Here is a 27,182-nt window from a genome sequence, read left to right as displayed (position 1 = left end):
AGAAATGTTGGAAATGCCTTTTGAATTGTTCTTTCCATATTACTTTCTGTTGTTGTGTACTAATTTACAAATCTCCCCACATACTTAAGTTTCCTCTGGAGTCCATAACTGGAAAACACGATATGTATATACAGCCATGCTAACAACAACTACTGAGGTTCAGCAAAATTAAAAGGATCAGCCGCCCAAGTCATGTTTCCACCCATTGCTCATACCTCATGTACAACCCTCCACCCATGCAAAAAACCCCAAAAAACAAGAACAACAAAAAACCATACATTCAGGCAAATGGATTTTATTATAAAAAGAAATGCAGTTACGTTTCTCATGTTTCCTGTAAAGACTGAATTTGAAAGGTTTGAAAGTATTTAAATGTCTCCTGTTGAAGCGAAACACCTTTTGTTGTTGTTCCACATTTTATGGACATGCAGCTTCAAAACAATGTGTCAACATTAACTTTTACAAAATACTGTACACAGTTTCTCCAACACTTCTTTCCAAAACACAAAACTTGAGTGAATGTGGGATTTTATATTTTACTGAGCAGCTGCTCTAGTAGAGTCCTTGGGGAGAGTTTAGGGGAATCTGCCGGGACTGAAAAGGTCACTGTCCCAAGAAGGAAGCCATGGGATCATCTGGCCTGCTGCGTTTCATGCGGAAGGCCTCCATCTCCTCCTCAGTGGGCGCCTTTACTTCAAACAAGCTGTTGTACGGCCTCTTCCTCTCATCCAGCTGCATTAGTATCTCCACCTGCTTCACCCGCTTGTCCTCTGCTTCTAGAGCCTGAGAAGGAGACGGCGGTTGGAGGTCAGACACGGAGAAACTCATCAAAACAAACACGGCTGTCAAACAAAAACAAAAACATTACCTTCTTCAGCTTTTCCTTCTTCTTCTCCTCATCCTCCGAATCACTGCTGTCGGAGTCGCGCTTCTTGTTCTTTTTGTTCTTCTTTTTCTTCTTCTTCTCTTTCATCTTATCTTGATGCATCTGGTGATCACAAATATTTTAATAATGAACATTACATTTAAGCTTATTAACATTAACTGCAGCATTTTTTTTTTTTTTTAAAAACAGTGTCCCTTACTTCTAGCAGAGTCTTGGGCTGTTCCTCCTCCTGTGGCTCAGTTATTGCCTCTTCAAATGGAGTGCACTCTGAGTTGTTCTGCAGGGGTTCATATACAAACACAGTCAGAAAGTGAGAAATCTGTGACCACTTTATAAACTGATATCCTATCCATCAAACAAACGCTTCAAATACTCTCAGTAAATGTACTTACAATTCCAATTCCAGCTGATCCTGTGCAGTAACTCTGTTTGACCATGGAGTGGCAACACTTGTACCCCCAGAAGCCGTCTTTCCAGTAGGAACCCCAAATACACTAACGAGGAGATATGATCTTGATTTTAGGATAAAACATAAATAAAATGTAACAAAATTAGCCACACATTTGCTACAGTCTGCCCTTCTTACAGTGTGGTTGTTGATGAGCACGTCCTCCTCATATTTGGAGCGAGCGACAGCCTTTTCGAGTCCTTTCAGCACAGCGCCGTGACGCGAATACTCCACGTAGTCCTCCGTCTGGGCCAACAGCAACTCCCGCGGTGGTGCATCCAAATGCTCCTGGCCTCCATACTGATTGTCACACACAAAAGCAGAAACATCATCAGTAAAGCCCAGACTGTGACTGATATGAAGTTCGGTCTGATATATCAGCCAATATTTTTTTTTCTTTCTGATATCCCTAATATTTGTAGTTATTTATTTTCTCCTTTACACAGCTGATCCAAGCCCGACTGCTCAGATAGACTGGTTGTTTGTGGTGTTCTCAAACATGCTGCCAACAGAGAAGCTGCAGAGTGCCATCCGGTGGACAAACTGTGCAACATCTGCACTCATAAGATGGTTGAAGAAAGTTTCTCCCATCTCTTATGTACAGTTCACTCTTCCTGGCCTCATCCTGTTGCTAAATGAATACATATCAGCCGTGTACCTTCTCCAGGATGCTCTCTCTCTGTTCTTCTTTGAAGTCCTCCTTCTTGACCTTGAAGGAACGATGCAGCAGTTCCAGTTTGGTGGGGTCAGCCTGCAGATGCACCTCGGAGCCTTTCTCATAAGCCTCCCAGGCAAACACTGTCACGAGACAATGACAATTGCTACAAATTACACTCTGTGGTCCTAACAGATAAGAAAAAGCTCAGATTTCATCATAATTATCCTTTACTAAGTAACTAAGATCCTGCCTTTTGGTGTCTCATATATAACATAAGTGTGACAGGAGAGGGACTCTTTAATTTAGCTGTATCTAAATAGATGTATAGATGTTAACCACTATTGTTAGCAGGCTGCTTTTTACTTTTTGCAGCTGATTTTTACTCTATAAATGCTGATTTTTCCACTTTTGGATGACTTTTGGTAACCTATTATAATCCAGTCAAACATTCAACAGTTTTGATCAGAGTGGCCAAAAATAAATAAATCTCTAGACTCATTTCCAATATAAGTAAAGTCATACTTCCAAAACCTAAAGAGTTAAGGTTGTGAGGTGTTTGAAAAGAAGGAACCATAACTTTAGGACTTACATTGTGTTTGAGCCATGGAAATTGTGGCTCCACTGTAGCGAACAAAGTTGTCTCCAGCGTACCCCACTCTGTTACACAAAACAGTTCAAAAATGATTTCAGTGTCCACTCAGTTCCTCCGAGACTATTTCTACTATTCCTCTGTTGATTTAAAAAAAAAACAAAAAAAAAAAACCCAACAACAACAACAACAACAACAAAAAAACAAAACAAAAAACAAACCCATAACTTACTCATCAGGGTTCTTGCCAGTGTTGGAGTACGGGTTCTCTCTCATTGCTCGCGTCTTTGGATCGTAGTACGCTGAATTTGGATCCAGATTTCTCAAGTACTGTGAAAAACAGACACGAGGAGTTCAGAGAAATTAGTAAACTGCAGTACCCCATCTTTCATACACAGAACTGCTGAAAAGTCATGTGATTTTATTATATTTCGCTTGAAAACAAACACGAAGGAAGCGTGAAAACACAAATCAAACACAAAACATGACGCAAAAACAGAGTCTGTGTAACTGCAACAGCCCTCTGAATCAAAATTTGGTATAACTGCCTTTATTCATTAACATAGCCTGAACCCTCTTAGGCAGCCTTCTTGTATTTTCTGTAAGTTGTCTTCAGTAATAGTTCTCCAGCCTGCTTGAAGGACATTCAAAGCTTTTTCATGTTCACAATTTAAACAAGATCTCGATACAACTGTCTCCTTGTAAGAAAAATATAAAAGGAACATGGTGTGGCTCACAGCTTTTACACAATAATGTGGGCAGTAACACTGTGTTCTGTATTCATTTTATCCCTGTGTACACAGTTTATCATCAGAAAAAGCACAAATGACTAATGTTTTACTACGTGGCTCTTACTTTAGCTGTGTCTTCTCTGATACGCAGATTCCTGACAGTGATTCGTCTCTTGGAGTCAAAGTTCTGACCGGGCATGTCGATGTCATCTGCATATTTGTCTTCATCCTCATCTTCACTGTCATGTTCCCACTCCTACAAATAAAGAATGTAAGGTTATTAAACTGCAGTCTGATATTTGCCTCCAAAACTGGGAAAAATTTATTATTACCATGTTAATGTGAGTGAGCACTTACAGTCTGGTCCAGTTTTCCCGAGGCCAACTCATCCTGAAGTTTCTGTGCTTTCAGTGTCCTTTTGGCCTGAGAAACAAATAAGAATTCAATCATGTGGTGGTGGACCACAATAACATTGGCTTACCAGTGTTTTGACCTCTGGAGTTCAGTCATGCTGGTCTGCTTACCAGATCTACTTTGGCGTACTCTTCAACAATGCGCTGATGTTCCTCTGGGTCGTAGCCATTCCAGCGATCACGCTTTCCATCATAGTCCATGGTGAGCTGGATCTGAGCGTGTTCATCTGGAGCAATCCCCGTTCCTGTGAATTTGGCACCAACTTTTCTGGGTCGCTGGTGGGACAAAATGAAAGGTAAGATGCTAACTTAAATAATATAACAATAATAATAATAATACTCCTTTGACATCCAGGATAAGAAAACCCTGAATATTAATTTGTTCCAGCAGATAACTGTAAAACATTTTCATCAGTTTTACCTCCAAGCAGTCTTTCTTCTTGTGTGTCATGGCACCACAGTTTTCACAAGCCCCTTTACGGAACTTAGTTACAACTGCACTCTGTGTGGAGACACAAAGTGAAGCTTTTAGATTTTGTGGCAATATACTTCTGTGTCCACATGAGAGAAAAACTTGCCTCATTCTCACCTCCTGCACGCCTCTCTTGTACCACTCTCCGATTGCGGAGTACTGCTTCTCACTCTCACTCTGTGGTCTTTGATGCTTTAGTGTGGGCCTTTTTGATGGGTCGATGTACCACGGCACTGATGAAATGTACTGTGGGATGTGGGGGTTTATGTCCCTGTAGGACAGATGCGTTCACGTTACATATCACACCATTCCTTCCATCAGCTGCCTGAAAGCACACACTTTGTGCACAGGCACAAACTTACTTTCCCTCCTCGTCCACCTCAGCTGGAGCGTTTCCCAGCTTTCTCTGCTCCTCCAGCTCCTTCTTCTTCCTCCAGTCCTCTCTGGTCATCTTCTTGGGCTCATCCAGGCCCACGATCCCCTCCGAGTTAACGTTGGTCTGCTCGGTCATGACTGAACCTGCCGCCAGAAACACGCCGCCGGGGACACCGTCACGGGTTTAGTATAAACACCCGTCCTACTCACCTACACTCAGCAATTATGTGTTTCACTTCTTAAAACAAAGGCTAAAACTACAGGTTTTATTGCAGTATTTGCCAAACTAGCTGTTTAACTGCCGAATGACGTACATGTAGAAGAGGCATTTTACTTAATTTCTGTGAAAATTCATAAACCAATTCACTCACTTACCTTGAATAGGCTCCACAAATAAACTTGATGTTTATATTCCTTCCGTAAAATCAGCAACTTTCCCTGTATTTGACTCCTTTTTAAAACTAGTCGGTTGTTTTGACTAAAATGCGATCGTCGCCATTTTACATCAGCTAAAGTTACGTCACGTCCTTTCTGTGGAGTCGCTGCCGGAAACAGCGACTTCTAGAGGACAGTCAGAGTACAGCACCTCAACCGCAAGAAAACAGGTGGTCTTTACTTTCTTTTACTTGGGAAATTTCATATCAATAGTCGAAGCAAGTTAGTTTCTAACCCTTTGAATGTGTTTTGAGCTGATATCTCAAGTCTAAAAAAGCATAGCTTAAACTGTATTGTTAAAATTCACTCAGAAGTGTTTCTCTGAAGAACTGTGTCAGTTTTATGCAACATTTAGTCGCTAATGTGGCTTTAATTTACGATTTCTCCTAGTGAAATGAACTTGTGTGTCTGTACATAATTACTGACCACGTTTTAGGTACTCATTATTACAAATCTCTAATTAGCTAGCCACATGGCAGCACCTGAGTGTATTTAAGCATGTAGACATATTAAATCTGGCTGGCAATAAAAAATAGTAATTGTGTCCATTCTTGTATTACACCATGTACCCATCTTCTGATGGCTGCTTAATGGTGTCACGTCACAAAGCTCAAATCCTCACACACTGATTTCTTGAGCATGATGACTTAAGACAGCTCTGAAAGCATAAAGGTGGTCCAACCCAGTAACAGCAATGTGTATGAGTATAAAAGATGCTTCAGAAAAGGTTCTTCTTGTTACATGTGGACAGATCCTTGGATACTGAGATCTAGTAAGTACAAGGATTTTATTCTAATTTAGTCAGTGCAACATCAGCAGCGGTTATAAAACCAACACTGGCAACATCTGTGATTCATGTTTAGGTTGTGAGAAGATGACGCTTTTGTCTTTTATTTCTCTGTGCCAAAGCTCCTGAGCTGTGAGCTACTTGTTGTCAAATAAAAGAAACTGGGGTAGTTTTTGTTGTGAGAAGATCATTTATAGCAAGAAGACTCCAGTGGGTTCATTTCTGCATTCGTCACAAGCACCAGGCAGGTACTCCCTCTGCCTAACTGTAACACGGACATGTGAGAACAATGTTTTGAGGACTCCTCTGATTGGAAAGACAAAGTTAAGACAGTAACAACAACATAAGATGCCCTTAAGATGACAGTTTGGTCAGGTGAAGCTTCCCACCTTTTTTCTTATAATCCAAACAGGTTTTTTTTTTTCTTAAAAAAAAAAAAAAAAAAAAGGCCAAAAAATGTAAACATTGTTAAGAGAGACAACAAGAGAACAAAACAGCACCAGACACATACATATCAACAGAAGTAGAAAGGGGCTGAGTGAAGCAGCCGTCGAAGCCTTAGCACCAGTACTCATCCCTGCTGTCAGTCCAGCGGTGTGCAGATGAGAAGGCAATGTTGTACCAAAGTGAAGGCAGTGTTGCATTCAAGTAGGTACCAAAATATGAAACTCTTTCAGGCCTTTCAATGTCTACTGAGTTTTGCTGCTGAGATATAAGGAAGGACAGAATGAACAGTCACTTGTCATCATCCTCCACTCTCCCCCAGTCCTCCGAGTCCTCGCCCTCCACCTCTCCGTCGTCTTCCTCCACATAATCACCCCAAGTGTCATACTCGTCCCCGCCCTCGTCCTCCTCCTCCTCATCATCCTCTGGCAGATTTCCTCCATACAGTGGCTCATCCTCCTCGTCCTCTACTATCTCCATCTCCTCCATATCGTTCTCTTCCTCATCGCCCTCTTCTTCGTCTTCTTCATCGTCGTCGTCCACACCGTCCACGTCCAACCCGCACACCTCCCCATCCTCCACCTCCCCGTCCTCTCTCTCTGCCTTGGAGGAGGCAGGAGTGGGGAGAGCTTTCTCGTCAGTTCTGCCCATGAGGTGGGACCTGCCGGAGGGGACGAAGCTTGAGGTAGCAGTCTTGGTGTTGATGTAGAGACGAGGAGGAGGCGCTTGCCTCGATGAAGTCGCTTGGCTGGCCGGGGCAGAGACGGGAGCGGAAGGAGCCACTCGTCTGGTGACTGGGACGAAAGAAGGGGCGACGGGCGCATCAACAGCCCCGGGCCTCATGGAGGTCGTGTTGGGCATGTATTCACGTATCTCCCCTGGCTCTAGCGGGTCGGGCCCACAGGGGTCGTGCTCGCTGCAGGACAACTTGCCGTCCAGCTTGGAGATGAAGAGCATGCCTTCTCTGTGCTCCTTACAGTACGAGTTGGGGCACATCTCACAGAATGAAGCCGCCTCCTTGCCACATACGTCACACTGGTGCCATGGACACTCCCATCGGCCTGCAGGCAAATCAAATGTGGAATGAATACAATAAACATGCGCAAATAGTACGATTTTTGACTCACAAATAGCTAACAAAAATATAATAATTAACATTTCTCTTCAAGTTCACGTTCATCAAAACTACATTTTATTTTTGCCTTTTTTGGAGAACCTTCACCTCAGAAACCACCCAGTCACCTCTGTTTGCTCCATGCATGCTTGAGGATATTCAAACCCCCTGAGAGCTTGATGTAAAAAACGATTGGCTACACACGGCTATCATATTGTGTGCTCTCCTTAAAGTCTACTTGCCTGCAGGCCTCTTGGCCAGGTTGAGGCAGTCAGCATGATAGACCTTTGGGCAGCCCGGCTTCTTACAGGAAACTATCTGACCCCCGTCACCACAGCTGAAGCACTCATCTTCCCTCTCCTTGGTCACCTCTTGCTTGGTCTTCTTCTTCATAGTACCCTTCCGTTTTCCTTCCTTAGGTTTCATTTTCTCAGCTGCTGGCTGGTTCTATACGAGGACGAGGAACAGGAAGGTCACAAGGCAGCTCTTCTTGTAAGTGCGGTCAGAGGATCATTTAACTGAAGGTAAAGTTGTGAATAAATATAAAGTTTTACCTTTGGCCGGACACCCAGGAAACCACTACAGTTGGGTGCTCCACATTTACAGGCGGTCTTCCCATTGCCACGACACTCCAGGTTGTAGTTGAAAGTCAGCTCCTCACCTAAAGTAGTTGTTGCATTAGATCGGATGTGTAATTAAAATAATCTGGATGATCTTGTTCAATACAACCCTCCCCTCCTAAAAATGTTAAAAAAATTAAATAACCCCAAACAAAAAACAAACTATCAAACCTTTTGGGATGTCTTGTAAAGCAAACAGCCCCACTCTGGTGTCCCCATTCACAGTCCACTTCTGAGTCTCACAGTTTGGCTGGCAGCTGTGATTCATGAAGCGAGCCTGGTTGCCTTTGGGCCCCGCGTCAATGATGCGATCCTGGAGTGGAAAAAAAGCGCAAATCAGTGTGGACACGTCATCCAATCTGCACTGTTAATCAAGCGTGCCGCGTTCAGGCTGCATCTGTTGGTATTTGACTCAGATACTTACTTTGTCCAGTGTAAGCATGTAGAAGTTGCAGATGTCATTCTCCTGAGCGTGCCTGATCCTGGCGCGGCATTCTTCTTCATCTATCACCTCGCCCACGTATTCACTGATAAAAGCTCCCTGGGAGAGACAAAAAGAGACGGAGAAACCGAGGAATAAGTAAAATGTGGTTACAACTAAAGCGATCAATGCTGGCTTGATTCACTTCCGACCCACCTTCCTGATGTCCGAGAAGCCACGCAAACCCCAGCCGCAGGACAGAGTCCTGAAAATCTCCACAGGTGTGTACTGGCGCTTTGTGAAAGATTGATTTTGGCATCGGTCCCCTGCCGCGCACACCTGAGGGTGACACTCGTACATCAGCATACGGTTAATGCACTCAGAGTCGATGCCGCACGGGTTCTCGTCAAGCGCCTTGCAGTTACATCGTGGAACCTCCGAGAGGTCAGCGGTGATAATCTGCACCTTCCCAATCGGCCGGTTTACCTAAGAAACAGAGACAGGGGTGAGATTTTAACAGCACTCGTCAGTTAACTGCTCTGCCATTGGCTAGATGAGCACAGATGTACAAACGGTACCCTAATGTGTCTGTATGGAGGAGGCTTCTTGTCATTCTTTCTGTCCTCCTGAAGCTGCTTCAGCTCCTTTTCTGCCTGAAGCTCTTTGAACCGCTCGGCCGCTTCGTTCAGTGCTACAAAGAGACACACGATCTTTACTATTAAACATGCACCTTACACCAAGAATCAAGATGCACTCAGCAACCTTAAGCACGCACCCTTTTTGTACACTGCATCTGCACCCTTGCCCATTTTTTCTATATTGTGAGTATCGCCCTCCATGTAGGGAAACACTCTGGCCTGGTATGTCCACACGAAATCTTTGGAGCCAAAGAACTGCACAGGGAACTCTCCCACCTCATGTTTCATCCTTAAGATGTTATTTGGGACCTCTTTGGTCAGGCAAACTTCAGCAGGCCACCACCTGAAGAGATACAGCGGGTTTCAGAAATACAAATATGGCTCCAGTAGTTGTTAGCCAGAGCCTCTGTGTGATTGCCAGTGTTGTTAACCTACCTGTAACGCCCCCACTTGACCCACAGGATGTCCTTAATACGGGGCTTCTTTCCAGCTTTGCAGTCGTTGCAGAACCAGCTACCCTGTGGCATCTCCATATTCAAGCATTCCCGATGGAAAGCAGCAGGACAGGCTTCACAGCACAGCAGACTGCCCCCTAGAAACGCAACCCATGAGTGATTAGGGAGCTTTTTTATAACACGCCATAATATGGCCTGCAACAGTCCGTAGTTATGTTTTGAACAGTGATTACAAGGTCACACGGGCCTGCAAATTTTCTTCTAAGTTGGTAAGGGAGAACAGTCCATATCCAATGTAAGCATTTGTGAGGTAAAGCCAGCAAATAAACACCAAGCTGAATATTTATCATCAGCGGTAAGCTAATTCAGTAACTGACTTATTATAGTGCCACTACAAGTGACACTAATCAGTACAAATGTAGATACTCAGGACTAAATGAGGTGAGTCGGTGTATTTAAATGAGATCAGTGGCACTAATTTAAATCAGTGTCAGAAATAAGAGCATTAAACATTAACATGTGACTTCAGCAGTCAAACTGTGTGTTTTTATAGCTGCTGGGTTTCAGAGGCAGATTTGTGAGTAGAGACAAGAAACAGAAATACATTTATAGATCCATTTGCCAAGTGGGAGCATTTAAGTGGAAAATGGGAGAGAGCATAAAAATAATTTGGAGCGCATTATGTTGAATTTAATAATAAAGCCCGGCGCTGAACAGCTGCCTTTCTTTGTGTGTGTTTTTTGTTTAACATTTGAACAGTGGAGGTCTGTTAAAAGCTCATGTTTTAATCCTGAACTCATTTTTACATATGCACACGCTACAAGACTGCGCTCACCTTCAGAGCAGACAAAGCACCAGCTAACGTTGATGTGCTCGTGGTTCTTGCAGCCTTTGCGAGGAGTGAAGTGGTTCGGACAGAGGAAGCTGTTGTTCGCCAGCACCAAGCTGCCCGCTGCCATGCAGTTGTCGTTGCCGTGATAGGCGACGGGACAGCGAACGCATCGAGCCAACCGACCTGAGAGGAAGTGAGAGGAAGCACGGCTTAATTCAGGCAAACAAAACAACACATACCATTTATGGAGCAATTTTAAAACACTTTCACTCCAAATGTTGTCCCTGGATTTGGAACATAAGACTCAGTCTTACAGGATTATTAAGAGAGATCGTAGTACAAAGCACATTGAAGGAGTCACGTCAGTCCACTGAATTAAAACTCTGCATTACATGCCAAAATCCTGCACAGTCAATATTTTATGAAGCCACTTTAAACTGCTAAAAAGCAAGGATTATGATGTACACTTGGTACTGTAGGTGAGGCTGTAAGTGTCAAAAAAATCTCAGTCTAAGTGCCTAATTTCACATGACACACGAGCAATGAATCACATACTCGAGTGTCAGCCTGTGCTTATGCAAAGACACCGAGTCATTCATAAGAAAAAGCTTAATCACAGAAACAAATCCTGATATCTCCAGGCATGAAATTCAAAGCCCTTAAATAATCCAGAGTTCAAAAGAGGCCATCAATATTCAAAGTAACAAGTGACATGCAAACAAAGACTGTGCATTTCCATTCATGAAGCCACCTTTTTATAGATGTTTACAATGACGCGCCTGTCTCGTCGAGTGTGCTCTTGACTCGGCTAGATGTTCTGAAAAGATGGTTTTTAACCGAGGAAAGAATTCTGCAATCATCCACTTCAGTCGTTCTCTTTAGTCCTCATGGTCCTTTTTTCTTGGTTGGGCAGTGCTCATAAGTGCATTCCTTCTTTTTAAGAATAAACCAAGGTGTTGTTGATGCGCTCACTGCTAAAGTTTCTGCTATTTCTGCTATGAATCCAAGACTTCCTTTACATGCATCAACACCTCTTTGGACTGGATGCAAATTTTTAATAATAAACCACGGTGAAAATGAAGGAATAACTATCAGCCAGCTGGAGATCTACTTTTAAGCACATTTTCGTGGGCTGTTTAAAAGCCACTTTAAGCTGCTCCCCTATTCACAAGGGTCTGGCCACAGCGGGTAGCTCCATGTGTGATTTGGCAAATTTGAACATCTGATGCTCTTCCTGAGCAACCACAAAATAGATTTTTGTCTCCTCCCGGGAAACAAATGACTGCACTTACTAACCAGACTGATTCTAGTTGTTAAACCTTCCTAATTTCCTAATTAAAGGTAAAACACTACACTTTAAATAAATCTTTACTGCTCTATTTTTAATTCACTGTCCTGTTAAAAAACCTCACATGTCACCTGGTTCAAGTCTTGCAAAAAACGACCCTGGTTTCAGCAAAATCTTAAAACATACTAACATAGAAGCATCTTGTGGTGTATGGTAGGCCTAACTTGGATGAGGAGAAAGTAGATGGCTGGTTGGATCAAAGCCAGCAGTGGCGCTCACCTTTAGAGCTGCAGATGTTGAGGGGATTGGTAATGTGGCAGGACAGGCACACATGCAGGGGGCAGCGGAAGCCTTTGTTGTGAGGCTGGGTGGCCGAGTAGGCCATTATACAGTCCGTGTGGTAGAATTTCCCACACAGCGGGATTATGCAGCGCTTCACCCCATCTCCGGACTTCTTACACACGAAGCACGCGTGAACGCCTGAGAGGATCATTAACAACCAGAAGAATTAAACTCAGGTATGCCGTAGCGTGCATTTTTTGTGCTTTCAGGCGTACCCACCAGCGTTGCATTCTCGACAGAGGAATTTTCCCTTCGGAGGCGCCGACAGGCCAATGCACTGTAGGTGAAAAGCTCCGTAACAGTGGCCTTCACACACCAACAGGTCTCCCGTCCTCTCACACACCTGCTCAAACACACGGAGGAAGAGGCCCGACTAATGATTTACTGCTCCCAAATACAGGGAATGCGCCACAAATCAGAAAATCTAGACTTTCTGATAGACTCCCTCTCACCTGACAGACACTCTCCTTCAAGGATGCAGCTCCTATTTTGCCTTTTACATCCACCTGTGAGGACAGACTGTCATTCCAGCCGGCCGGCAGCACCTACGGAGGTAGTTGTTAGTCAAGTGCTGCTCGTAAATGAAATACCACAGGTGGACGACCAATAACTCAGCATCTTATCAGCACGACATACATACCTCGGCCTTGGGAGTTAGTGTTCCAGTGTTTTGTTTCTCCTCGGTGCTGCAGGCCTCCACCTCAGCCTCCTGCTTAGGGGTCTTGGATCCTTTGGGGCTTGGAGATCTGCTCTCTGGGGGCTTGGAGGCAGCAGAAGCAGCAGCAGGAGGAGAGGATGTGCTGAACATGGGCTTGTCGTTCTTCACAAATCCCAACTATCCAATATGATGAGATTTTTTTTATGATTAATTCTAGTATAATATTGTTTGGTGTTATACGAGAATCACAGAAACCACATCACGAGGTTTTAGTACCTGTCTTTTCTTCACCAACACCTTCACCTCTGACGTAATTGCACTGTGACGTTTTTGCTCCTGTAGAACAAAAAAATACTTTCAGTGCTACTACAGAGCGCTCACAGAAAAAGCTTTTGTCCCCATCACAAACGCTCCTAGCTACCTAATGTCATCTCAGTTACCTTCTTCTTTGCAGGAGCAGCAGGCACCTCTTCTATGCTACAGTCCAGCACCTTGTGCGACAGCTTTCTCGGCCTCTTTCTTTCTTGGATTAACAATTCCGTCTCTGGAGTAAAACGATTCAGTATTGCATATTTTAAAATAGCGTCTAAGAGACAGGAAAAATAGTTGATGTTGTAAATACACCGGTTACGCTGTTAGCTTATTTACCTGGTTCAGGAGGTAGATCAGTTTCCTCTGGGGTGTCTGGGTCAAAGGGGGGCTGTGTCGTGACTGAAGCTACCGAAGGTGCTGCAGGAGAAAGCTCGTCCTGAGACGGACTCTTTTCCAACTGTGCCGGAGCCTCGGCGGGCTCGTCTGATGGAGAGGCTGGGGTAACAGTCTCTGACGTGATGCTGAGGTCGTGGAGTGCTGCAATCCCTGAAGTCTGCTGAATGTACACATTGACAACAAAGCACTGCTGAAATCCATCACATAAGAGGTTTTAAACTAACCACGGGGCAATCGTTTCCGTGCACTGTGGCGGCAACATGTTCCAGCAACATGTAGCAGCCATAGCTGTTGTTTATCAAATTTGTTTCTACAATTATATCTTATTATCACTCAACCCAAAAAACCTTAAATGTCAAAACAATAGGCTGATGTATCAAGGCATAATCAGAATGATGTTATTGCCTGATTTGAAAGCAATTCACTTTATTTACTTTATTTAATTCTGGCAAAGTACAAAGAGATATGCTTTATGTCTACTGAGTGGGTAATTCTAGATGGGTCAACCGGATAAACAGAAATATCTGTCTTTTTAAAATGGGTGTGAATATACAGAAAAGCAAAAAGGCTACAGCTATACCTTATATTGTATTGTATGTGCACAATATATACAGGATGCACATTTCTTAAACATGCCTTTAAGGACAATATATGCTGTAAGCTAGAGGTTCTTAGGGACCGCTTCCAGGGAACAAAACTTTCCAAGGACCTCATAATCCTCACACCAATCCAGCTGGTTGGAGCTTAGCATCAGATGAGTATGTGAACGGGCTTAAATATTAACAGCTGGGAGTGATTTCATGACAGATTGTTTTCTATTGTCCCAGTGATAACGCGGGAGGGAGTTATGGACACAATCTGCTTGTTTTATTGGTGTAAATTGTTCCCATCTCTAAAGATTCACTTTTAAATGATACCGCACAAAATTCATGCTTTAAAGCATGAATTTTGCTTTAAAGCAGGCCCCTGTGGATATACTGCGTGGAGCCTTAGGGTGTCAACAAACTCAACACTAAAGACTGTACAGGTAGCACTTGCGTTGTATTTATAGCTTGAAAGAGGCTGCTTACTTCCATTTTTATTAAAAGGAAAATGAATCATACATTTCTTACCATTTGGGAAGATTCTGACAAGTGCTTCTTTGATCTCTTTTTTGGGGCAAATATTTGTTCGTACTCCTCGGTCGACTCCAACAGACGTTTGGTGGGTTTCCGGAGGCGTTTGTTCTCTAAATAAAAATAGGAGAATAATAAATTATGTATCATTTACTTACTGATTTTACCAGCTCTGGAGATGAAGCTCAAAAGGAGCGCTTTGTCTTACCGGCTGAGCTGCTTCCGTCGGACAAATGCGAGTCGCTCTCCGTGCACTTCTCAGCCCCCGGTTCAAGATCTGGTGATGCCATCATCTCATCAGACGCCTCACTCAGGAGTTCACCCTTCCTCTCGGCAGCCTCCTCAACCACCTGCCAGCGCTTCTTTGGAGCCAACATGGCTTCTGAGTTGTTATCGAGGTAGCTGGTGGAAGGATCGGCAGCAACAACAGGAACCGATCCAGAATCGGCCAAATCGGCATGGCCGCTAACAAACTCCCTGCCGTAAGCCATGTCGGCCAGGTCGGAGGAAAGGCCAGATATGCTAAGTTTAAGTTTGGCGGGTAATCTTTGTTTCCTACGTTGCTTTTCTGAGCTTCCAGGTGGAGTACGAACAGGAGAGTCTTCACAGTGGTTGGTGTCAGTTCCAGTGATGCCTTTAGTCCTAATCTTTGTCCTTTCCTCTGTCCTGTGGGGTATTGTGGATTTGCGTGACTTGCCATTTTCAAGTTTGACCCCATGAGTTAATCCCTCACAAGAACCATTGGGAGTGTCAACATCTGTGGAAGCAGGGATCACTAGGGGTTCCTCTTTGATTAGGGCAGGTGATGGAGGGATTGTCAGCGGTTTGCCTTCTTTTTCCCTGGTATCATGCAGGTCTTTCAGAAGCATCAGGAAAGTACTGAATTTATAATTGGAATCAGTACGAAATGCAGCAGTTTCAGAGTCACTGCTGTCCTCCTTTGCAAGAGATTTAAACTTTATTTCCTGGATATCTGGAAAGGAATCCATCGGTGACAGGGACAAGGACTGAGAAGTGGTTGTGATATCCCTGACAGTGCTTTCTGTCTTGATCTTAACAGGTTGCAAAGTGGACTCAGTCGTGACCACACACTTGGACTTAATCCATGAGCCATTACGAATTAGCTTCTTATCAAGCTTCCTTGCACGCCTTTTTGGAGAGCTGTGGTTTACAGACAGTGATACACTGCAGGAGGATTCCCGAGTAGGAGACATTTCAGTGTTCATGGAAGCATTAGTAGGTGTATTAGCAGGAGACTCATCAGCAGAGGCTTCTGCTGAGAAGTGGCTCGTGGCCACTGCATCTTTGAAATCGGTCTCTTCCTCCGCCTGCAGAGCCCTCGTCATCAGGCCACTGCTGGCAGGAAGATCCACCGAGGTCTTTTCACTTTCAACACAGCTGTCCAACCTCTGGCCAGAATTTGTGTTTTTTGATGTCCTTTTGTTTTTTAAGCTGCTAAATGAGTCTGCACCCCGGCTCACTTTTTCTGTACTCTTTTTAGCCTTTGTTGAACTTTTTTCTCTTTGGACCTCTATACTGTGTACTGGAGACAGCGCTGTGCGTTTCGGTCGATGCAGCATCGGAACTGAATCCAGGTCAGCATAAGGCGAGTCCTTCGGCTCTTCTTTCAGTGCACGCGGTGCTGTGTGAAGCTGGCCTGTGGAGGATTCCTTTGATCCACTAACTATATGACCAAATATGTCTGACAGACACTTCTTTTTCTTCTTCTGAGCTTTATTGTTATTGCCTTGATTTGTAGAGTTTTTGATGAGATGGTGCTCGTTTCCATTGGAGGCTGTAGAAGATGCTGGAGGTTCACTGGAGTCCACAGAGACAGACGGGCTCTTGTGTCCCTTCTCATTAGGGAGCGGGCTGGGTATACGTTCATCTCCTTTGACCGACACTGACAGCACAGTTTCACTTTTCCTTTGCCGACCCGGGAGCAGATACTCAGCTTCTGCTACACTGACTTTCCACGCAGTCAGCAAACTTTTGGGTATCTGCAGAGAAGTAATATAGTTACTGAAATATTGTTCACAGTGAGCAAACAAAAGATTTTCAAAGATTCACTTCACAAATTATACCGTATACTTGTAGTCTTTCTCCTTCTGCTTCCCTCGCCGCCTGAGAACAGGAAGGTCTTCAAACTGATGGCCTCCTTCAAAAGGTAGAATAACGTTCCCTGGGACCCAGGAAGACTCTATAATCTCGCCAATCGTTTCCAAGAAATACATCCGGCAAGGACGAGGACTGGGAACTGGATCAAAATGTTTTTTTAAAAAGAAGAAAGAGCAGTGTGAACTTTGACATACACTACAATGCCGTCAACAAACTATCAACAAAACAGTCAAGTTGTATGAAACGGATTTCTGTCAAATAATCAGTATTTACATCAAATCTCACCTTTCATCTTAGTGTGAATCCCCTGGTCCAGGTCGCTTGTGACCTGACAGGGCCACCACGGCCGTCTGTTGAATTTTGCCCACACCAAATCCCCTTCCAAGTATTTCACTGCAGGAAGAGGCCTTTTCTTTGGGCTGTTGGACTAATCATTACAAGAAAAACACAATAATAAGTGATACAGAAAAAAAATAATGCTGCATGTATCAAATCAAAATTCTTGTCACGTATAATGACAAGAATAGATGATATCCGCTTTTGAATTCTAATGGTGATGACAAAACATCACATTGATTGCTTTGCTGGCCTCAGATTTGAACTGTTTTCTACTCTTTTGGGTCAAATTTTAAAGCTTGGAAGATGGCGTACGTGCATATTGGTGGCTCAGGGTAGTTAAGCTATGCTTGATTATAACATAGCCACATAAACTTGTGTGGATTTGGTTGTACAGAAGTTGCAAAGTTTGTATCTCAAGAGTTTTATACTCACATTAGAGTTGGTGCCACCTGGTGAGATAAGTCCTGGGTCAACAGGGGAGAGAAGTTCACCATCACTGTCAGATTCCTCACCCAAACTCCACCCATCTCTCATGGAGATGTCTGGCAGCGCGCTGGGGCTTAGTGTAGGGTTGAGCTCAGATATAGTTTTGGACATTAGATTAAAGACTGTAGGTTTGTATGTTCTTTTATCCACCCCTGAGTCGCATGTGGTCTTACACTCTGTAACAGTTCGATCCTGACTCGGCTGTGGGGAGTGGCCAAAAGGCGCGAGTTCCTCGCCGCTGTCCCCCTCCTCATCGTCCCCCTTTACATCGCTGCTGTCAAATAGTGTGGACTCAAAATGCAGGCATCCGTTTGGAATGGGGGAACAGCGCTCGAAGCTGTCAGGACTGTGTAGGAAGAAACCATTTCTGCTCATGTCCGGCAGAGTCCCAACAGGCTCCATGTCATTGTTGCCTGGAGAAGGAGGCAACTGGACAGTTGGCGCCTCAAACTCATCATCGTCGTCGTCGCTAATTGGGCTTGCACAGAGCAAGTTGTTCCGAGGATGAAGGTCCCTTTCTGGGTCAGGTTTGTTGATCGCAGTGTTCAGGTCGTAGGGCCTCCTCAAAGAACTGTAGCTTTTAGATCGGTTAGTCTGATTGTACCCTAGTAAAGCGGGTTGTTTGAGGCTGGAGGATGGCAGCTGCACAGTTGATGACTGGTCTGATCCTCGCTTCACAATGCCACATTGGTTTCCATAGGAAGTGCTCACAGGGCCATTGTGGGGCCTCAGCTCTGGCGGGCCTGAGCCAAACACTGAGCCTACCCTAAGACCCGGTCTGTATGACTGCTTCATGTTGTCATGCCTACATCCTGTCAAATGAAACACAGGCAGGGTTAGACAAGGTAAACGTGCCATAGAAGTTTCTCTCTAAATACACTCCTGTGTGCTTATAGAGATGTGTAAACAAAGTGGCTTGTACAGTGATAAATATCAGAAGCATATCCATGAAGGTCCAGCCATGGCCAGTGCGCGCGTACACACACATACACAGGCACCCACACACACACACACACGCCGATAAGCCGACATTGCATGGCCTCCATTCTAGAGGCCAGTCGTACGGCACAAGACAAAACACAGAAAACAACCGTGCTCACACACTTCATTCACAAACTATTAGAAAATAACAGCGCTTTGTCTGCTAAATGTGGGTCACCCCGGCGATCGCTGACTTGTACAGTCAATGGAGGAGCGCTGAAGCTGTAGTAGAGGAGGTGACACTGAGCCATCACAGAAACAGTCAGTGGCTCACACAAACAAGCTACAGCCGCACACCGACATAGGAAGCTACTATTAACTCACGAAAAAAAGGTCTGATCGGCACTACAAGTTCACCGCACTATCAACACGTGGAAAAAAAGGCGAAAAACCCACCGTTTGGAGGTCGGTCATCGCGAAGCCAGCAGCTGCTCTTTGATAATGTGGCACCAGGCGAGTGTTTCTCTCGGTTTGTGAAAGCAGATCTCCACAATCCCAGCTGCAGCAGCACTAGTAGTAGGCCAAGGCACGGCTCTCATTCTCGCTTCATCAGCGTCGGCCCTCTTAAAAAAATGTCACCTTAAATAAAAAATAACAGCCGACTGCTCCATTACGCCGCAACGTCTTCAGTGAGCCACAACCGGTCCTGTAACAGCCACAGCAGTTTATTTACTACATGGTTATTATTATTATTTTTTGCCTGCTTGTCGATGTGCCCCTGGTTATGTTAAAACAAGCCCAGGCTGTGTGTTGGTGAGCAGTAACCAATCCGCAATGCTACCCAACCCCCCGTCTGTAGAGGGCCGTGACACTCACCCTCCGCGTGCACGCGTGCACACACTGGCGAGCACGGACGCACGACAAACACGCACGCTCGCACGCGTGCACACCCAGGTGAAGTTTGAAGTAGTTATTGGTATGTAGTAATCGTAAATGAAGGCAACGGATTTCTAAGTAGTTTGTCCCGTTTCTGCTGTAACCCCCCTCCACCTTCAGTCCTATTGTTTAACTTTCCTAGTTGATGCAGGCCTGTGTGCGGGTGTGTGTGCCTGTGTGTGTGTAGGAGGAGAAAGATCGACCATATAGGAAAGAAGGAAAAAAAAGACTGCACACCGATAATAACCACACGGCCTTTCCGGTCAAATCACACTCTCCGCGCGCCATGTTGGCTCTCCACGGAGCGCTGACATGAGGAAACAGGCCGCCAGGCGCTCAGGAAAGCACGATCGAGAGTTGAGGCATTGAGCATATGAACGGGTTTCTTTCTTTTGGTTTCCTGTGATTAAAAAAAATCTGTCGGCGTCCGTTTTCAGCCCGCCGGCACGTAACTTTGATGGTTTGTTGCGTGTCTTGTTGCTCTAACTGAAGCAGATCCACAAACGCGCAAACTGAAACAGAGAAGCACAAAAGGCTCGCTGCAGTGGGCCAGTCCTCAGATCAAAGAGCGTGCAGTTACATGCCGACTTGTCAGCAGAGCAGCTACCCTCTGCCGGCTTTTAAAATGTTTAATATCATACACTGTGGTATGTTTATGTCTCCAAAGGCGGTGCACTTCTATATTTTGGTGAATTATCATGTACAGAACACAAAGATTGAAGACGCAGCTCACATCATGGCGGCTTCACCCAAAAAAACATGACCTATAGTTTTTTTAACCTCTTCTTCTGTCACGTACCTGGTAAAAACACGCCCAAAAAGTAAGATCATAAACGTCGGTACGCCCTAAATTAGTCTAACAAGGTGTAAATAAAGGTATTATGATAAAGTGAGTGTCATGTCACAGGACTCAAGCCCCCTTGTGTCCAGAGCAAGAATTACAAGTGACAGGAAACTGTGAAAAAGACGATTTCTTTCTTTTATTTTGGTTTCACATACAGGAAATCATTATTATTATTATTACATATTCCACAAAGCATTAGTCGTTTCCCCCTCTACTGATCAGTCTAACATACATGCACAAGTGGGAGTGCTTATCGAGTGACTGTGGATATGGAAACAGGCTGTTACAATACATGATGCAAACTATATTTACAAAGTGCAGAAACAAAGGGGGTATTATGCTTTAAGCTTTACCAGTTTGAGTCAATAAAAACGTACCGCAGGGCTCCTGCTTTCCTGAATTGTATCACAAAATAAACCACATAATAGACAAGCGGACAAAACACAAAGGACGACTACATGGTTACATATTTATGCTCGGGAAAGATTTGGTTTCATTAAATTTTTTTTGTTCTAAAATGTATATGCATGTAGAAAATGTCACACAAACAAACATATTCATGTCTTAGAACAGAGTAAGAGAACATGTCACAATTCAGAGGAATACATCAGGGTTACTGAGGTCTGAACCACTAACTATACTGACTGGTGTCATTTCATGTGCATGCACCTCTGCCACACTGGAGCAACATATTTGTGATTCAGCTGTTTATTAGGAAAGGATGATGAGAATGCCAATCACTGTACAATGAAAACTTAGAACCACAGTAAATGATAAAACAACTTTTTCTCCCAGCATACATGAAATGCCACAATTCCTTCTAGTCCTCTTCTTCATGCAACCAAATGTTTTTCAAACACTGGGGAAGCAGCTCCAGAATTTATCTCTGTGGTTTCATCCACTTTATTGCTACCGTGCTCACAAAGTTCTCTTTTCTCCATCATGGTGTATGGAAAAGATGAAACATCACAGCTAGTGAAGTCCAGCTTCTTGGGAGCACTGCAGTTGCTAAAGTCCAGCTTGCTGGTGCCGTCACATCCGAATTCTAGCTTCTTGAGGCGAGTGAGGCTCTTGATGCTGCCAGGCGGTCTCCCAGGGCTCACCTTATATCCTGCAGCTTTGGTGGTTCCAAGGGGCCTACCTGGGCTTGTCTTGAAACCGGCTGCTCTAGTTGTCCCAAGTGGACGTCCAGTACTTGTACGGTACCCAGCTAACTTTGTGGTCCCCGATGGCCTCCCTCTCCGCCCTGACTTCGCTGTGCCCTTCTTTCTCTTAGAGCCCTCAGGCCCTAGAGCTTCACCGGCTCTGATTCTCACAGCCTGTGGCTGGAAGTCATTCTGGGTGTCTTGTAACTGGCACGCCATGGCTTTGTGCATGCCCTGTGGCAAAGGGGCAAGGCCGGCGAGGGACAGCTGCAAACCAGGGTTTGTCGGAGAGGGGTAGAATTTGTTGGACTGTGTACTACATAAATCAAAGTGGCTGCCTGGATGACAGTCCTCTGTTAGTGCACTCATGCAATAGTCACTGCTGCTGGTGGTCACTTGGTGCATCATTTTCTGTTGGGGTACATAGAAATACATGAGCTAGAAAAGCCACGTGTTTTACTGACAATCCAGTTTTTAGTAGCTGACTTCTAGTGGCTCAAACAGGCCTTTTTAGCACTGCAACACAAAACAAACAAAGATAAGTGATGTCCGAAATAAACATGTTCAAACAGAGTCATAGTTTGCAAAAATGCACGGCATGCATAACAATAAATTTAAATGATTACTGGATTACTAGATCGCCGAACTACTCAAAGAGCGAAAGATGAACAGTTCGTACCTCATTTGTTGGTGGACGTTGGAGTGGAAAGGGTTAATTTCGACTCGTCTACGCTTCCTCTCCCTGACGGCCACAACATCTTTGTGAAGGCACTGCACAAACTACGCCCTGGCGTCTGCGAGTGTTGTCTCGAAGCGGGTCTGCTGCATATTTCAACGCTCAGTTAATCCTCTACGCAGAGGTTTGGATGAGAGTGGCAGCCATTTTCACCCAGAAAAAAAAAGAAAAGGAAAAAAAAAAATTTAACCAGCAGACAACAACTGCGCATGCGCAATAAAGCGTTTAAGAAACGTAGGGACTGATCCGTGTGACGTAATGGGTTTCTGTAGAATCGGAAAAGTATCAAAAATGTATCTAGTAGTGAAGCATGGAACTGTGGTAGCCATGGAACCATAATTGTATCAACAGCACAGCGGTAACTATGTAACTGACACACTGTCTTGAACCAACTGTACATTTATTAAGATGTAGTAATGACAATGTATCAACTAATCTGGCCATGAGATCACTGGTCAGTATAATGGAAGCTGTGTATATGTGCTTTACAAAGACAACAAACATCAGCGATCAATTTTTTTTAGTTTTTATTAACATTTTAAGCACAAACACTGGATTTATAGGGCAACAACAGTGCTGGAACAGGTCAAAATCTACAATTTTCAAAGTTTCCCCTTCGCCAATGGTCGTCTTTGCAAAATTAAGTCCACAGGACTAAGTTTCCTTGATGAGCTTGGTCAGCTTCTGGATCTTTGATCTGGTGGACATGTCCACATACTTGTCTCCAATGCTGACGATCATGCCCCCCAGGATGGAAGGATCCGACTGTGAAGAGACAGGTCGATTGTTAGCCAACACATATGAACACGAGACTTCCCCTTACAAGACAATGATTTCTTGTTTCACAAGTTTCCATTTTTTAGATTTTTTTTTTTTTTTTTGGGGGGGGGGGGGGGGGGGAAGAGAGATTAAAATAGTGGATTGAGCCGCATTTAAAATCTCTTTGATATACAATTAAAGGCTTTTGCAGAGGACACAATGGACATTGGTTTTTAAATCTATGAACATTTTAACTTGTCAACATCTCAGAGCCTTGCGGGGAAAAAAAGATGTCAGATGCTTTTCCATTTCCTGGAATTCACTATTTAAATGTTCATCTTACAGCCAATCATAATACAAACTCCTCTAGTTGATTATGTACATTTTTAAATTCATATTTCTTTAATGCAAGTTTCCAGAAAATATTTGCTTCACTATGTAAATTATACAAATTGTTACATTTGTGCGCTTAAACATTATCTCACCAGTCTGAGATAAGACATGTTATGCAAGAAAATTAACTCCACATCTTAGAATTGACTAATGCACAAAAACAGTTTTCCCCTGAAGATAAAAATTCATCAGCAAGATGGTTATGTACAGATTTCTGGGACTGTGCATTAGAGTTGTACCTTTGTTTCCAGCTTGATAGTCTCACCCTTCTGAAGAAAGCCTTTAAGAGCTACTTTCAGCTCGGAGAGATTAGCTTCATCCAAAGGCTGCAATGGATAAACATTCATTATGAAGGTACAATATGTCTAAATCAATAATACTGCAATTGATAAAATAAATGATATATACAGCAGCAAATATTGCTTAAGTGATGTGACCTGTTTTCAGTATCTGAAAAAAATAATGTATGAACATATCTTGCATATACACCCATTTCATACCTGCGCAGTAGTGACGGAGCAGATCACCTCTCCACGGTGTGCACTCATCATCTTGCTGAAAGCGTTAATAACATCCCCAGTTAAAGTAAGACGACCATTGTCAGCCAAAACATCTAAAGAGGGAGAAAAAAAAAAAGACAATACATGTTTGAGCAAGATTCTCCACTTTTCTATCTGCTCAGAGCAAAGTGTAGCTTTTGTATTACATCAGTTTAAACTAAACAGTGTGGGATTTTGCCAAGTTCTTCCTAGTAACACTCATTTACCCTTAATCAAATCAAAGTTTACATCTATAGCACATCAACACAACTCAGGCTACGTCCACACTAGCCCGGATAGATATGAAAACGGCGTTTTCGTCTATAAACGCTCCGCAGCCACACTAGCGTCTTCAGTCGTTTTCACAGAGTTGTGTGTCCACGTTGAAACGGCCAAAAACGCTTACGTTCCAGTCCTGCGCATGCGCAAAAGCAAGTGAGGATTAAAGAATTTGAAGAAAAGCTATCTGGAGCATGTACAAACTGATATTAATGTTTTTTAGGGCTGTCAAAATTGAGAGTGTTAAGGTTCAAGAGCAATCAAAACAACTGCTGTATAATGCCCTCCGCTATCTTTGTTTAATTGGTCACATGACTGCATCACATGACTAAAATGCATCATCGTTTTAGAAAGTCTGCGTTTTCGAATGTCCACACTGCGACGGGACAGCTCCGTTTTGAAATGTATGTGTTTTCCCTTGGGAAAGCGCCGTCCCAGTGTGGACGGGAGGCCAAAACAGAGAAAAAGCATTTTCAAATGAAAACGCATTAGTGTGGACGTAGCCTCAATTGAATAAGTGCTGTACAGGCTATGCAACATAGACATAATAGTCACAAAATCAACAACAAACATACACCAAAATACACAATACAACCATAAACCTTGATTAAAGAGGAAAAAAAAATAATCAAACTGTGATATAAGTAAATAGGAATACAGAATAAAATTTGCACAATAAAAACCTGGGAAAACCTGCTCAACTTAGACTGTAAACCAGTGAGAATAACCAGTTTCTTTTTCATCAGCGTTTTAAAATGATGGAGCGTCTGGGCAGCTCTTATGTGAAAAGGTAGACTGTTTCACAGATTAGGAGCTGCACCTGAAAAGGTTCTGTTGCCTCTTCTCTTTTAAGCCTGGATCTAGGAATGTTCAAGAGCAGCTGGTCCGTAGACCCCATAAAACACAGCTTGTGAATGTGGTCCAAACCTTATGGCTGTTGTGTCAAAGTATTTTCATATACATGTTATTTTCTTATAATCAACATACTTCTAGCTGCTCTGTTTTTTCTCCAAGGGGGTTGCAACAGCAGATCTGTAATATGCAACTTAATTAACGTACGAATGAGGATTGTAGTAAGGAAGCATTGTTAGAGTGTCGAAAAGAGCTATGCAAAGAAAACACCCTTTAGGTTTCAGACCGATACTAAGCTTAACAAGATGGCTTTCTTTATGTTTTGATCAGAAAGAGGTTCCTAAACAATATTCAAACCAAATATGCCCAATTGGGCATTAAGAATAACGAACCATGTGAAATCTCAAGGACCTGCATGTATAAGTGCTGCAACCATCACACGACTACGTGCAACAACATGTTCCTTACTTTGCGACCTTGGTAACATCATATCTGGAACATGCTAGTGGACTGTTGTCTTTGAAAATGTAACAAAACTAGGTTCAAATGTATTGCATGTGTACACGCCACAAACACACACGATTAATGACACAGGGGTCCCAGCAGTAACACGGGTCTGTGATCACTCACTGATGAGGTTGACAGTGATGGGTGAAACCTTGGCCTTTGCAAGGGCATCGTTGAAGGTCTTCTGCTTGAGGCTGCGCTTCACATGAGGATTCATTACAACACTGTTCATTTTAGGGTCCTTGATCAGGGCCTGAAAAATAATGTGGCAGACAACAGCAAAAAAAAAAAAAAAAAAAAAAAAAAAAGTAAGTAAGTATTAGACAAAAGGTAGATGGTACCGAAACTGCTTGGATTATCAATATTTAATAATCAGGTCACTAATCTCATTATTAATTAAAAACCAAACAAACAATATATTTAAACATCCTGCGATGCTATTTAAATATATCACAGTAATATGCACATAACCCTGTGATCAAATATTAAGTAAAGCATCATTTTCATCATTCAGTGTCAGCAACATTAAAAATAGTTTCCTTTTTTGTTGACTTACAGACACTTTTCCCAGCTCCTGCTCCACTTGGTCCAGTTTGTTCTGCTTACTGGCAGCTGAGAACAGAGCAGTGGCATAACGGCCCTCCACTCCATACACCTGGATGGGAGGCTACAAGGACATTTACAGGGATAAGCTACCTTAACACCCTGTCACAAATTACTGAAGAAGGTTATTGCACTGCACGTCACTCACCTTAACCAGTTTGGCTGCAGGTCTGATCACAGACGTGCTGAACTGGCGTGCCTGCAAAATAATATTTGTATGAAAATTAAAGCCTGAGCTGGTGAATTATTAGCCCGCTTTGCACCGTTTACGTTTAACTCAGTTAGCTGGTTGGCTAACACGTTAGCAGTCATTCAAGTGAAATGCCTCGTGTGAATTCTTTTTGAAAGTTCAGCGCTCATTTCTGCTCAGCATAATTAATAAAACTCACCAAACAAGTTTTGGAAGATATGAAAACAAAAATGAGCCCTATTATAAAGGTTAAAATTTAAAAGAGATAACTGAATGTCATACCTGCTGTCCTAGCATGAATGCTGCCATTTTCTCCTACAGCTGTCCAGAGTAGAACGACCGACTGCGCATGTGTGCTTTAGAGGAAGGCGTCTTGCTGTGGGTAATGTAGTTCTTCCGGTGCAGTTCATCGTGAATAAGAGTCCCCAAAACAAGAAGCTGTTACGGAATTAAACAAGTTTGTTTTGTTTGTTTATATTATGTGTAGTAATTAATATTTTAAGCTGTAGTAAATGTATATACCATCGAGGAAGTCTTTTTTTGAGTATTAGGTGAAATATAGCATACTTCTCTTAAGATATAAGTAGGCAATAGAAAACAACAAAATACTTGTTTTGGATATGCCTGGTCACATTAACAGGCTAAAACCAGAGACTGTACATTAAAGATGGACAAAGCCACCATAGAACCACCCACTTTGTCTACCTCTAAAAACAGCCGCATTAGATTGTTGAAAACAACATGATGTTTATTTTATAAATTATGGTTGGGAGTATATGGACATTGATTGACATTTGGAAACAACCTCAAGTGGTCATTTAATAAACTGCAGTTGTCTCACTGCTTCACTTTTTTTGCCCCAGATTTAGCTGCGTGACTAAAGGAAGAGGAAATTACTTAGAAAGTCTAACAACTAACTGGAACACAAAAACAGTGAGACAGGGAGCTGCTAGTTTTACATTTTAAAGCATACTTTGTGAGTTTAGTTATTTCTCATTAATTAGTGAATGCATTATATGAGTCCTATGAAGCTATTTTAATTTTAACATTTAAACAAGGTGACTCTATATGCTAAAATGCTGCATGGATAATTCCTTTTGTGTCCC

General features: G+C 43.2%; 4 protein-coding genes across 5 annotated transcripts; all 4 read right to left on the bottom strand.

Moving 5' to 3' along the window:
- Nucleotides 1-279: 279 nt before the first annotated feature.
- slu7 (SLU7 homolog, splicing factor) lies at nt 280-5,116 on the bottom strand. Its single transcript, XM_026191457.2, has 15 exons — nt 4,948-5,116; nt 4,560-4,716; nt 4,315-4,468; nt 4,147-4,227; nt 3,837-4,001; nt 3,670-3,735; nt 3,437-3,568; nt 2,814-2,911; nt 2,582-2,649; nt 1,993-2,132; nt 1,473-1,634; nt 1,279-1,380; nt 1,086-1,163; nt 869-988; nt 280-783 (listed from the first exon to the last, which is right to left on the bottom strand). The coding sequence occupies exons 2-15, from the start codon at nt 4,706-4,708 to the stop codon at nt 604-606; spliced, it is 1,695 nt and encodes a 564-aa protein (XP_026047242.1). The 5' UTR covers nt 4,709-4,716; nt 4,948-5,116; the 3' UTR covers nt 280-603.
- An 848-nt stretch (nt 5,117-5,964) lies between these two features.
- On the bottom strand, nt 5,965-19,136 carry nsd1a (nuclear receptor binding SET domain protein 1a). Its single transcript, XM_080288081.1, has 23 exons — nt 18,750-19,136; nt 17,319-18,184; nt 16,833-16,974; nt 16,514-16,686; nt 14,638-16,429; nt 14,427-14,542; nt 13,255-13,474; nt 13,047-13,150; nt 12,883-12,942; nt 12,589-12,783; nt 12,401-12,493; nt 12,168-12,291; nt 11,886-12,086; nt 10,322-10,501; nt 9,467-9,623; nt 9,169-9,374; nt 8,972-9,084; nt 8,610-8,879; nt 8,397-8,513; nt 8,144-8,285; nt 7,907-8,013; nt 7,601-7,799; nt 5,965-7,305 (listed from the first exon to the last, which is right to left on the bottom strand). Exons 2-23 carry the CDS (start codon nt 18,165-18,167, stop codon nt 6,530-6,532), a joined length of 6,336 nt encoding a protein of 2,111 aa, XP_080144207.1. The 5' UTR covers nt 18,168-18,184; nt 18,750-19,136; the 3' UTR covers nt 5,965-6,529.
- Nucleotides 19,137-20,185: 1,049 nt separating this feature from the next.
- On the bottom strand, nt 20,186-22,038 carry LOC113035771 (uncharacterized). 2 transcript variants are annotated; one of them, XM_026191470.2, is made up of 2 exons: nt 21,898-22,038; nt 20,186-21,734 (listed from the first exon to the last, which is right to left on the bottom strand). In XM_026191470.2, exon 2 carries the CDS (start codon nt 21,651-21,653, stop codon nt 20,907-20,909), a length of 747 nt encoding a protein of 248 aa, XP_026047255.2. In that variant the 5' UTR covers nt 21,654-21,734; nt 21,898-22,038; the 3' UTR covers nt 20,186-20,906. The 2 variants fall into 2 exon arrangements, with proteins under 2 accessions (XP_026047255.2, XP_026047266.2); XM_026191481.2 differs by having other exon boundaries at nt 20,186-21,629.
- A 426-nt stretch (nt 22,039-22,464) lies between these two features.
- On the bottom strand, nt 22,465-26,509 carry atp5po (ATP synthase peripheral stalk subunit OSCP). The gene is made up of 7 exons (XM_026191494.2): nt 26,359-26,509; nt 26,035-26,085; nt 25,840-25,950; nt 25,407-25,536; nt 23,607-23,719; nt 23,346-23,432; nt 22,465-22,719 (listed from the first exon to the last, which is right to left on the bottom strand). Exons 1-7 carry the CDS (start codon nt 26,383-26,385, stop codon nt 22,609-22,611), a joined length of 630 nt encoding a protein of 209 aa, XP_026047279.1. The 5' UTR covers nt 26,386-26,509; the 3' UTR covers nt 22,465-22,608.
- Between the last annotated feature and the right edge of the window lie 673 nt (nt 26,510-27,182).

Source organism: Astatotilapia calliptera, chromosome 2, assembly GCF_964374335.1.
Source record: "Astatotilapia calliptera chromosome 2, fAstCal68.1, whole genome shotgun sequence".
NCBI classification, from domain to species: Eukaryota; Metazoa; Chordata; class Actinopteri; order Cichliformes; family Cichlidae; genus Astatotilapia; species Astatotilapia calliptera.
The sequence above is the reverse complement of the archived record's forward strand: the minus strand, read 5'-3'. Positions and strand labels throughout refer to the sequence as shown.